The sequence below is a fragment of the Liolophura sinensis genome, chromosome 7 (assembly GCF_032854445.1).
Source record: "Liolophura sinensis isolate JHLJ2023 chromosome 7, CUHK_Ljap_v2, whole genome shotgun sequence".
NCBI lineage: Eukaryota > Metazoa > Mollusca > Polyplacophora > Chitonida > Chitonidae > Liolophura > Liolophura sinensis.
Window position 1 is genome coordinate 11,983,837 of NC_088301.1, and position 13,413 is coordinate 11,997,249.

A 13,413-nucleotide genomic window follows, 5' to 3' on the forward strand; every position below is an offset into this window, starting at 1 on the left:
CACCATGCGACTACTTATATCTACCTTAGAGGAAGGATATGTTGTGCTGTCAATGAAACTATCTAGGTGATAATTACAACACTGCCTAACCTTGACACGAAAACCCATCTCCAGTGAACCCTTCTGAACACCCACAGTGGTAACTACCGTTAGTATTGGAACACACGGCCCGGGGGTCACAGCCGTGTGTGTCCTTACATTCGTCAATATCTGAACACAGACACACACACACAGTGGGACTGAGGTTTCAAGGGATTTCACAGGAAAATTGAAACATGTTTCAAAATCGTAAGACGTTGAACTTACCAAAATGGCTATTTGCGTAATAAACTGAACGTATCATTTAGTTTGCAAGAGGTTAATAAAACAGCCTGGTATTATTTGCATTCATTCACATTGCAAGAGATTAATACAACAGCCTGATATTATTTGCCTTCAATCACATGGCATGACTAACGGAAATATGTTTAACATTTGAATAGTTATAAACACGCCTGGTAGGTGAATGTCTTTGAAATACGTGATGGTCTGTTGCTATTGTGATAGGAGAAATGCCATGTATGTGAAGGATAAAAATGACCAACCTTGTAAAAGAAAATATTGTGTGATCCAGGCACCTGATTGGACGATGAATCTAACCTTGACAAGAAAATCCGTCCCCGAAAAACCCTTCTGGGCACTCACAAAGGAAACTACCGTTATTGTTGGAGCACACGGCCCGGGGGTCACAGCCATGTGTACCCTCACACTCGTTAATATCTGTAGAGACACACACACAGAGGGACTGAGACAATTTTAGAGAAGAGTAAAACGTCTTCGTAGAGATAACAGGAGGACTTACCAAGAAGGTTTTTTGCGCATATTAGTTTTTAATTGGTTAATAAAATACAAGACCCGATGGATTATTTGCATCTGATCACAATATCCTTTAATTTCTAAATCCATGAAAAAATCCTTGATCAGTGATCAGTTTTAAATGCATAACGTCTTTTTCACTTCGTGACGTGACAAACTTCATATACGTAGCGTGGTGTCATTTCAAACAAATAATAAAAAAAAGAATTACATCACAATTAGCGTCAACAAAAGCTCTTTCTTGCCGGCTGAGCCGCATTATTTACATAGTGGAATATAATACGTAACATGGTTGATCTTTCGTGACAATGTTACATGAAGTTTAACGCCACAGCTTAGCGCTTTTAGCCACTAGGAGTCCAGTGAGTTTTACTGTATATAGATTACTACTTCGAGTGTAAGATTATGGACAGTGACTCGGTCTATGATTAGTCATGCAGGAAAATAAATCTGAATTGATTGAAGCTTACATATGATGTAGGGAAGTACGATAGTAGATTATACAGTCTCTGTCACACTGACACAACCAGACCTCGAGATATCCATGTTTTTAATCAGAATGCCACAAATTAGACCCATCCGTTCACCCTCCTGTTCATATTTGTGCCTAAGAGAATTTGATGACGCTACTCTGCTTTTTCTCACACTGGTAACATTTGATGTATTTGAATTGAACGCGAAACTTTTAGAAAATGAACTTCACATTGATCAGAAACCAATGGACCCTTCATATATAACATTATAATCAAACGATTGACGTCACAACAAACGTTTAAATGCACCTAAAACGTGAAGGTTGTATGATCTTCCCGGATAGCTCGGTGGGATATAGCAAAAAGAAAATCCGTCTCGGGGAAAACTCCTCTGGGCACTCACGGACATTAATACCGTTAGTGTTAGAACACAAGGCCCGAGGGTGGCAATCGTGCGCAATCTGACACTCGTCTACATCTGTAGATTAGAAATAGAGTAACCTTACTTCGAAAAAAACGGGATAACAAATCAGTTTCTAGTGTTTAGTGACAGGTGGCTGGTTTCTGACTAGACGTCTTCATCTTACTGAAACGAAGTTCCCAAGAGTGTCTAAAATGTCACAGGGCTAAATATCTAAAGAGGCATACCCGTTTACTTTTGTAAACTGTACTATGACAGCAGCCGTGTCTCTCCAAAACACTGGTACAAACGTGTTCATGAATGAAGGTCTTTATAAACTTTCTTGGTGACTCGTGTAAAACCTCGTTTTGGGAATTGGCCTAGAACGTCCATCTTGATTGATGGTTGGAAAACGAATGTGTGTGTCAACGCATAAATTCCAAGTATCTAATTCCACTAAAATCTGAGCAAGTAAATAAATTCCAAAAAAGGGCATGTATGAAATATCACGTGACTATTTGTACACAACCACGTAATTAGACGATGAACCTAGCCTTGGCCAGAAACCCCATTTCCAGGAAACCCTTCTGGTCACACAGAGTGGTCACAGACGTGTGTGCCCTCACAATCATCGATGTCTACAGAAAGACACATGCTGCCAGTAGGATTGACTTCGTAACATAATATTTTTTTTACATAACAACGGAAGATGTGACTTAATTTGTAAAAAAACAAGGTAACAAGAGTATATTGTCTGCACCCGATATCACGTATCACGTGATATGACAACCGGAATTAACTATATTTTTTTAATCGTTGTAAAACGCTTGATGAGTGAAAGTATTGAAACCTATGACGGTTTTCTTCTTGACATGAAAAACACCAAGAACACGACGGCTAAAAGTGAGCTAACCTTCACAAGAAAATCCGTCTCCGGAAAACCCATCCAGGCACTCACAAATGTAACTACCGTTAGTATTAGAACACAAGGCCCAGGGATCACAGTCGTGTAGGCTCTCACACTCGTCTATATCTGAAATAGTGTTAAATGCCAAATATTGGAAGTCCTGAACCATGATTTCAGTTGACAGCGATTCGTTATTGTTGGCAATTCAGGTCGGTTGTACAGAATCACACTACTCATCAGCCAAAGTAATAAACATTCTCCTGCTTACTAGGAAACCACTGCTTGTTTCACACCAAAGTGTTCAAACGATGCATTTCGTGGTATCGACTCGTCGTATTCCGCAAGTGGAACGAAAATAGGACAAGTCTCCTCCAGGAGCCGCGTTCGGACGATGCGATTTATCGAATGCTACATCCCCATGAAACAGTGCATATTCATTCGACTAGTAGAATTCGTCGGGTTGACTCTACAATTACACCGAACGAACACCGAAAACAACAGTCGGATGTATCTCCATGTTGCAATGCAATGAGAGCAAAAGGTTTCCTTCGTAGTTAAGGAGTATACAATCTGCAGACATATAATCAAAATCTGTGGAGTGTTTTGTATGGACAAATGTAAGGTCTGGTAAATATGTTATTTTTTATATAATAATAAGTTGATTAAACTACAGTCTCTGCCATTTCATTTCGTGAATATTGTACTTATGTACTGCACATGCACCTCAAACGGACTCAGAAAAGTAACACAGGTTAGATATTGATGCATATATATATATATATATAAACGTATTTAAAAATTATCAAGAAAAGTCAGAATTCGCCCATGTATTAAATTTCACCCCACCCCCACCTCTACTCCTCCAAAACCTCTCTTTTTACTACTTTGTAGAATCCCCGGGCGGTGCGCATTAGAACTCATCGCCAGGGGATCACAACTGTGCAACGTCACATTCGTTCATATCTGCAGATATTAAACAGGGATGGATGTGTGCATGGAATGCCTGCTGAAACTGTAGTTCATATCAACACGACCTGCAATATCCCATATTTTATTAGAAAATTTATATACATATCAACCCAATATCCTGTTCCACATATGGCTATAAAGCCAGAACAAATGACCACATTCTGTATCACAACTGAGCTACGGACATACAGATTATTCAGAAAGTGTAAATTATGACCTTTGGAATCATCGGTTTGATTCTTTGATGTGCTCACACATCCTAGTAACTTGGTTTGTTTAGACAAACTGTTGCAATTGTCAGTAAAATATGTGGACCTAACCTTGACAGGAGTACCCGTCTCCGGAATATCCATCGGGGCACTCACAGAGGTAACTACCGTTGGTGTTAGAACACCGAGCCCACAGATCACAGTCGTTTGCACCCTTACACTCGTCTATATCTGCAGATAAGTCAGAAACACGGGTATGAGGCATATCCACAGATGACGAGCTGGCTGCTGATATAATAACCATATTACATTACTCAATGCAAATTGATAGAGACGACTACCAATCATTTCAATAGCAACCACTTCAGGCTGTAGCAGTACACAAACGATGATACTCATTTTTTTTCCTTTGGCCACTAGCCCATTTATTCCCATATATATATAAAATAATAATATAATAATAATTATGACGTCATCCGAGGCAACGAGTTCTTGAGGTCGAAATCGAGCTTATGCAGTTTAACAAAATATAAATTAGAAAAGTGGTTTTCTAACGTCATCTTGTTTGCAAGAATATGAACGTTCAACATATCCATGTACAGAGCTTGTCTTGTTACGTGTCACTGATCGAATGCAATTTTGGAATATAAGCGACTAGCTAAAAGAAACAGACTATAGGCGCAAGATAACAGTGTAGAAATTTCCAGTGTATCAACAAACGATCATGTCTGGGTGGCAATATTATCCAATCAATGACTCTTCAGTTCGGAAGCAAATCCTTGACCCAGCTGCACAAATGGCGCATGAGTTATCCTAACCGTCTTATCCATAGAGATGTATAGGACATTGTTCATTAGACGAGGAAATATTGAATTATTGGCGATCATCGTGCGGTCAAGGGATACAACCTTAAACTTATATTCCGCACGACTCTATGTATATCTGATTATTGGTTCAAATAAGAGAAAAAACACACGGGCAGTTGAACATCCGTGATTTTGTAGATTTTGTTACCCTGCCCATGTCGTACAACAAAATGATATCTTTAAAATATGTAATGAGTCCTGACCTTCACAAGAGAAACCATCCCCCGTAAACCCATCCGGGCACTCACACAGGTAACTACCGTTAGTGTTAGAGCACACGGCTGGGAAGTCACAGTCGTGTGCACCCTCACACTCGTCTATATCTGCAGATCATAAATGTAATGGTTTTGTGAAAGGGTTGCATTGCTCTTTTGTCTTGTAAGTTTGAGGTAGTCTGAATGACAAATTAGGGCTGGAAAAGGTGGGTTTTACGAATATCCATTTATCAAAGTAACCTTTATTTGATGAATTCATTTGTGACTCCAAGACATTTCTCATTTTTATCATTTATCTTTTGATAGCCTCAATCGACAACATTATACACACAATTTTCAGAAAAATGTGTGCAATAGGTTAAAATTCTTAATGGAGGAGACAACATGAAAACAAATTATGCAACCTCATACAAATACTATAGATATACATATTTTTGTAAATATGCATGGTTAAATTTTCTTCAAGGACAGACGGCCATTTGAAAATAATTTTTGTAAGCTGGGTATTTGGGCCCGTCTGGCTGGTATAATGTATTGTGCTCTACATGAGGATATTACACATGCTCAGTAGACTTATTTCTGGTCTAATTTGGTCTTTTCTCCGAACAAAGGAATCAGGATTTTAGCCATATTGATGTTTTTTATAGTTTTATTAATACTATCATATTTCCGGTCTAAGCATATATTTGAATATAAGCAACAATTTTACATTCAAACAAATGCATTTTAAGCACATTTACACATAAATGTCTCGTTTTCTAAGTACATTTACCTTCATACCAAGCGGTTAGTCCAAATATCTACCTCATAAAAACATTTACAAATGATCTTTTTTTTCAAAAAGAACAATCGAAATACTGAGGACAGTTTGCCGAGGAACACTCTTCAGCCTATGATATGAAGTTTAAATGGCTTGTATATTTTCTCCTTTGAAAAAAGGACACCCTGTGACCTTTAATCTCCTTGTGTGGTGAAAATGATGTCAAGTGTTAAAGTGAAAGCATAGCGTACATAAAGTGAAAGAAAGCTTAGAAATAAGTACACATTAAAAAGAATTTTTGCCATAAACATCGGCTTTGTCGTGATGTGAAATCGAGTAAATATAAATTTAATGCTCGTGAAACCTTCACCTTTGCAAAAACACACTTCAAAGCGATAAAGTTTCATTCACTAAAGGAGGTGATACGTTAACGCGGGGTTTGAAGCAGATGTATCAAATAAGGCAAAAAGTAATGTTTTCTTACACTTTTTATTCTTTAACATTTTGTAGACATATACCGGATAGGTTTGTAACAAAATGTAAATTTTAATATCTTTATAGATTCTACAGCCAACTGAAAATGTCCCACTGTTCATGTATGTCAATGTATTTTTATTTTGAGGCCTTTTCAAGTCCCGACTTAGGTATAAAAGAAGATGTGAGTAAGAACCCAACTTGCATGGGATTTGTATCACAGTACATCTAACCTTTGTTCAAAAGATCTTCTTAGTTTTTACTGTATTGGTATAATTTCATTCATTGTTAAATTGATATCTTTGTCTTTTGTATTACAAGAACTACTATGAGGCCCGCTGATGTTGACACAAGAGATTTGTAGCAGCCGTCTAGCTGTTACCGAGTGTGTCTATGCAGACTAAGCTTTATATCGACGTGGAAGTCATGGGTTCGAGTCGGAATATATAGGCGACCTTCTTGACCTGCTTTTTAAAATTAAAATATTTCAGATAAATTAATTTAATTTGTCATTTTAATTCCAAAAAGGCATATATTTACAGTGCATACACATAAACACCCCGGTTGTCTGGTGATCCAGTTTTCCGGTTGCGGTCGACCGATGACCTACAGCGAAGTTACAAATGTCGTCTGCGTTCATTCAGAGACACTCCGTTTCAGAGATTGCCCACCTCACCTCCTTTTCGTAACACAGTTTATACAAAAAGACTGGACCATTCAACCAACATGAGCGTGTATTTAAGAGCCATTTTCAGCTTTTCTTCAACATTCTATGCATCTAACACATTGCAGACAGAAAAACCACCTTTTCATAGGAAGATTTTTTTTTCACTTTCCAAATACTTCATCAGGGTTTATTGGTTAAATAAAATACATATCGAAATAAGTTAAAGCGAGGATTTGAAGACACTGTTGATGATGGGGAAAATCTGTTACACGGCTGCTGTGCTGGTGCTTTTACCTAAGTGTTTTATTAACACAAAAGTAACCAAAATTGAGGGACGCCCTAAAAGACGGCCTGCCCTGACGACCGACGGCCTGATGAGGGCCTGTCAATGTGGGACAAAGAGACCCGGCAAAACGGTATAAAACCGCTTCCTCCTTGCATAAATTGACTTCTCCTTTCTATACATACTGTGTATGTTAAAACTGGACTAATATTTGCCAAGAAATCACCAGATTTCTAAATTCCACAGAGGCCACCGGCTGACGGCCAGCGGGTTGATGTAAAAATATTGGCTACTACTTCGGGTTTCCAGCCAGCTGCCGTCGAATGTCACGCACTGGTCATTAAACGTACATGTATATCGGGACAACGATGCTCAAAGAAATAAAAAGCCATGGAGAGCATGCTATTGGTCAACCAAAAAAGTGAGTGGTCAGTGCCCTTTGACATTTGCTTTGACTAAACAGAATACAAGTTATTAATGAACAAAGACAGGGTGTGTTAGAAACTGTTATGTCATCTGACGTGGAGGCCATGTGAAAATAAAAGGGGCGTTGTGACTTGAGATTGTGTTAACGAGGCGTGTTAAGCGACTCACCCTGGCAGGCTGATCCATTAAGCATGTAACCCTGGATACAGACACACTCATAGCTACCCGGGAGATTCGTGCAGATGCTATTCCCATAACAGCTTGTGATATTTGAAGTTCCGTTTTGACACTCATCAATGTCTACAAATGGCCAAATTGAAAATTTCAGGGAACGTTCCTTTGTTCTTCAACAAATACAAAAAATGCTTGGTTTTATGCTAAAAAAATAAACTTTTGTTTTTTGTGTTTGACGTTTAAAACATTTTCTATGGTGAAAATCTTGGGTAAAATATTCCACTAGAGGTGGAACTGCACTATAAAAGTCTGCTGCATTGACATCAGGTGTTTGTGTGGCCTTCAAAGTAACGGAACTGGAAAGGGTTAACGTATTAGAAAACATAACCGTAACTGATAGAAGAGGACAGACCTTCACAGTAATCTCCCCTTAATTCGAATCCCTCATTGCACGTGCAAATGAAGTCGCCAGGTAAGTTAATGCACGTGGCGTTTTTTCCGCACGCTTCAGTTGTATTACACTCATCGATATCTGAAATAAGTAGAACCTCATCACAGTGTCACGAAATTTTCGAAAATTTGTAGTTATTTCATGGCCCGAACATTACCTATTGTGCTGCTAAACCTGAACGATACATTCATATATTATATTACGAATTTACATTGAAAATAAATATTTATATATCCATATCACACGTGTAAATGAAAATCTCGAGGAAGGAATGTCAGTAGTAGGCTACCGGCAATATGACGATAAGCATTACGGGATTGGCAATAATCAAACAATAAAGGTGTGTTTCACATATAGAGCACAATATTATTTTCCTCTCCACCAACTGATAGCACCTGCAAATTACAGTATAATGCTGTCATATGCAGATGTTGTGATAATGCTCATATCCGCTGTCAAACATCTAACAGCAGGCCAAACACAAGTACATACATATGTAAGCGTGAAACATTTCTAAAACCTGCCACAACATTTGAAACACTAGGTTAATGCTTTACAGGTTTTATCTACGTGTGTTTGTTTTCGTTTGGGACATCTTCTCCTTTCTATAATGGGAATAGCGATTACACTAAGCCACTAAACCTTGCTGGGTATCTGACACACGTACTCCTGCAGCAATTTCAACTGTGGATGTAACCTCATCCACTATGTAGTTGATTAGGGGTATGGTTGGTGATAGATTGGTGTATGGATGGTGATAGATGAGTGTATGGATGGTGATAGATGGGTGTATGGATGGTGATAGATGGGTGTATGGTTGGTGATAGATGGGTGTATGGTTGGTGATAGATGGGTGTATGGATGGTGATAGAGGGTTGTATGGTTGGTGATAGATGGGTGTATGGATGGTGATAGATGGGTGTATGGAAGGTGATAGATGGGTGTATGGTTGGTGATAGATTGGTGTATGGATGGTGATAGATGGGTGTATGGATGGTGATAAATCGGTGTATGGTTGGTAATAGATGGGTGTATGGTTGGTGATAGATGGGTGTATGGTTGGTGATAGATTGGTGTATGGATGGTGATAGATGGGTGTATGGATGGTGATAAATCGGTGTATGGTTGGTAATAGATGGGTGTATGGTTGGTGATAGATGGGTGTATGGTTGGTGATAGATGGGTGTATGGATGGTGATAGAGGGGTGTTTGTACGTTGATAAATCGGTGTACGGATGGTGATAGATGAGTGTATGGATGGTGACAGATGAGAGTATGGATGGAGATAGATGAGTGTATGGTTGGTGATAGAGGGGTGTATGGATGGTGATAGATGGATGAGTGTATGGTTGGTGATAGATGGGTGTATGGATGGTGATAGATTGGTGTATGTATGTTGATAAATCGGTGTACGGATGGTGATAGATGGGTGTATGGATGCTGATAAATCGGTGTATGGTTGGTAATAGATGGGTGTATGGTTGGTGATAGATGGGTGTATGGTTGGTGATAGATTGGTGTATGGATGGTGATAGATGGGTGTATGGATGGTGATAAATCGGTGTATGGTTGGTAATAGATGGGTGTATGGTTGGTGATAGATGGGTGTATGGTTGGTGATAGATGGGTGTATGGATGGTGATAGAGGGGTGTTTGTACGTTGATAAATCGGTGTACGGATGGTGATAGATGAGTGTATGGATGGTGACAGATGAGAGTATGGATGGAGATAGATGAGTGTATGGTTGGTGATAGAGGGGTGTATGGATGGTGATAGATGGATGAGTGTATGGTTGGTGATAGATGGGTGTATGGATGGTGATAGATTGGTGTATGTATGTTGATAAATCGGTGTATGGTTGGTGATAGATGGGTGTATGGATGGTGATAGATGGGTGTATGGTTGGTGATAGATTGGTGTATGGATGGTGATAGATGGGTGTATGGATGGTGATAAATCGGTGTATGGTTGGTAATAGATGGGTGTATGGTTGGTGATAGATGGGTGTATGGTTGGTGATAGATGGGTGCATGGATGGTGATAGAGGGGTGTTTGTACGTTGATAAATCGGTGTACGGATGGTGATAGATGAGTGTATGGATGGTGACAGATGAGAGTATGGATGGAGATAGATGAGTGTATGGTTGGTGATAGAGGGGTGTATGGATGGTGATAGATGGATGAGTGTATGGTTGGTGATAGATGGGTGTATGGATGGTGATAGATTGGTGTATGTATGTTGATAAATCGGTGTACGGATGGTGATAGATGAGTGTATGGATGTTGATAAATCGGTGTATGGATGGTGATAGATGAGTGTATGGATGGTGACAGATGAGAGTATGGATGGAGATAGATGGGTGTATGGTTGGTGATAGATGGGTGCATGGATGGTGATAGATGGGTGTATGTATGTTGATAAATCGGTGTACGGATGGTGATAGATGAGTGCATGGATATTGACAGATGAGAGTATGGATGGAGATAGATGAGTGTATGGTTGGTGATAGAGGGGTGTATGAATGGTGATAGATGGGTGTATGTATGTTGATAATTCGGTGTATGGATAGTGATAGTTGGATGAGTGTATGGTTGGAGATAGATTGGTGTGTGGTTGGTGATAGATGGGTGTATGGATGGTGATAGATTGGTGTATGGATGGAGATAGATGAGGGTATGGTTGGTGATAGATGGGTGTATGGATGGTGATAGATGGGTGTATGGATGGTGATAGATGGGTGTATGGATGGTGATAGATGAGTGTATGGATGGTGATAGATGAATGTGTGAACGGTGATAGATGAGTGTATGGATAGATTGATGTATTGATAAATTGGTGTATGGATGTATGGATAGATTGGTGTTTGGATGTATGGATAGTTTGGTGTATGGATGGTGCTGGATGAGTGTATGGATGGTGATAGATGAGTGTATGAACGATGACAGATGAGTGTATGGATGGTGATAGATGAGTGTATGAACGGTGATAGATGGATGGATGGTGATAATTTGGTGTCTGGGTGGTGCATGGTGCTCATGGTGATTATAGTCTCCCACCATGTTAACATGACCAATAAAAAGACAAATTTTTTTCATAGTGTCACAAACTTAAAACCGACTGAACTGGTAGAGTTTTTCGCAACTGTCGGTATCAACATGTAAAGGGATAGTTCGAGGCAGACCAATTATAATTCATATCGTGAGTCCCCTGGAAACCATCATCTACATTATACACAATGACCTCACTTTTCAATGTAAAAACATCTGCAAGAAGTAGTCCTTGTCCATTTTTAATATTACATTCAATGATCGTGTAAAATTTAACTCCACTCCAGTAGTTTAGAGCGGCAACTAAATCATCTCCGTAAAGTTGGTTCGATTCAATATTTGACAAGTTAAAGTATTAAAGGGCTGCTGTTTTTCGATATTATATGAGTACACCAGCCTTCGGTCATAATGTTCGCCGAGTATCTGGCCAAGGGCAGTGGTGTGCTGAGGCCAACAATCGTATACGTGAAATCTGCTTGAGTACGGCGGTTAAAAGGCAGTCAAATAATTCAGTGTAGATTTGTGGAGTTAAACCGCAAATATAGCTGAAAATAAAGATGTTGTCTATCTCAGTTAGAAACCACTGAACGTCAAATGTGTTGTCCGTGAAAGCACATGATAACTCGGATTGGTCGAGGGTTGGATATAAGAATGGTTCTCACCTACCCTGACACGTATTGGGATCACCCGTCTGATGACTGTAGCCTTCCTTACACACACAGCTGTACGACCCCTCCGTGTTCACACAAGCTGTGCCCGACCCACACGGCCCGGATGTCTCAGAACACTCGTTTATATCTGGCAGGGATTATAGAAACATAAGAACTTATAAGCCGATGCGAACAAAGATCTAACCATTAACAAACAATGACAGACGGGTTATATGTATGCTGTAACTTTACACAATCATGTTGCGTGCTTGGAGTTTGTTTTTTTTTTTTAAACGAACAGTTTATGAAATTTGCATAATGTAGTGTAGTGCACCAAACTGTACATTTTTTTGGCATTGATTCTTATTTCAATCCGACTAGTGAGAATGTCCCAGACCCATGCCTTACCTTTACAGTCGACACGGCCTCCTCTAGTGCTGTTGAAGATGTAGCCATTTTTACAGATGCACGACGTGCTACCCCCATGTTCACAGATCACAGAGTTAGTCCCACAGGTTCCTTTCAGTTCGCATTCTGGGTGAGAAACGAAATATCAACTGTATGTCAACAGAATAAACCAAAGTTAATTTGGAAAAAAAAACTGCATTGTTTAGACGGAGTTTACGGCACCTTATTAGTGTGGCTTGATTGATTTATTGATTGGTTGACTGGGTGGCTGACTGATTGGTAGTTCGATTGATTGATATGAATGGGAGGCGATATGAAGAAAACATTCAGATGTGAGTGTGGAAATCACCGTCTTTCGTCATCTAGGCAATGACACAACGTCTCGAACGCGCCATCTTCTTAGCTGAGGACTCTCATCATCAGACTTACTTTGGCATTGTTGATCAATGTATTGATACCCTCGCTGGCAGCGACACTGGAAGGCACCCTCAGTGTTCACACATACGGCCGTGTCTCGACAACGATCGGGGTCTTTACACTCGTCAGTATCTGTCAACAGCATACATCTCATGGGGGTCATTTAGTAAACAAAATGTAGCTTGTCGTATTCAAAGGTCCAAGATAATGCACAACATTGGGTTCACAGTTTCAGAACAAGGAGTCCACGCGGGGCTCGAACTCTTAAACAGTGGACACTTTCTGTCTGTTGTGTGTTACCTACCTGATATAAATACATCAAAGCTTTGTTTCTATTCTGACGTGTACTATTAGGAAACCACGGAGACTCTTGATTTCGAAATTTGAAAAAAAGGGCTGAAGACAATAACTCCCCTCCTTTCTACAATGTGAGTCTGTCGTAATAAGGTTGCGTTGCTATGGTTTTGAGCAAGCCCATATACCAATGGAATGGTGGTGAAATAAATTTCCTAACTGCTTTTCGGTTGATCTCTACTGTACACGGCGGATGTATGGTACATGAAAACTAAATATACTGTGTCGGTAAATCCCTAATCATACACCACAACATGCTGACCAGTATGTACATCCATTTTATCCTCTATTCCAAAATAATGTCAAAAGTGCCTTAAAACGGCATGGCCCAAAAATGGTATCATCCGAGTCTTCATGGCGAGAACAACACAATGGTTTTTAACGTCAAAAAGAGTTATGTTTACAT

The 13,413-nt window shown here is 39.6% G+C and overlaps 1 protein-coding gene across 1 annotated transcript in view; it reads right to left on the reverse strand.

Moving 5' to 3' along the window:
- LOC135470647 (fibrillin-1-like) overlaps positions 1–13,413 on the reverse strand; it is a 47,206-nt gene that overhangs the window by 11,762 nt on the left and 22,031 nt on the right. Inside the window, exons 7-15 of the mRNA XM_064749681.1 lie at positions 12,666–12,785; positions 12,237–12,362; positions 11,845–11,976; positions 7,673–7,804; positions 4,883–5,002; positions 3,925–4,044; positions 2,642–2,761; positions 640–759; positions 91–210 (exon numbers count right to left, since the gene is read on the reverse strand). Coding sequence (XP_064605751.1) covers positions 91–210; positions 640–759; positions 2,642–2,761; positions 3,925–4,044; positions 4,883–5,002; positions 7,673–7,804; positions 11,845–11,976; positions 12,237–12,362; positions 12,666–12,785 — 1,110 coding nt within the window. The remainder of the gene's footprint in view (positions 1–90; positions 211–639; positions 760–2,641; positions 2,762–3,924; positions 4,045–4,882; positions 5,003–7,672; positions 7,805–11,844; positions 11,977–12,236; positions 12,363–12,665; positions 12,786–13,413) is intronic.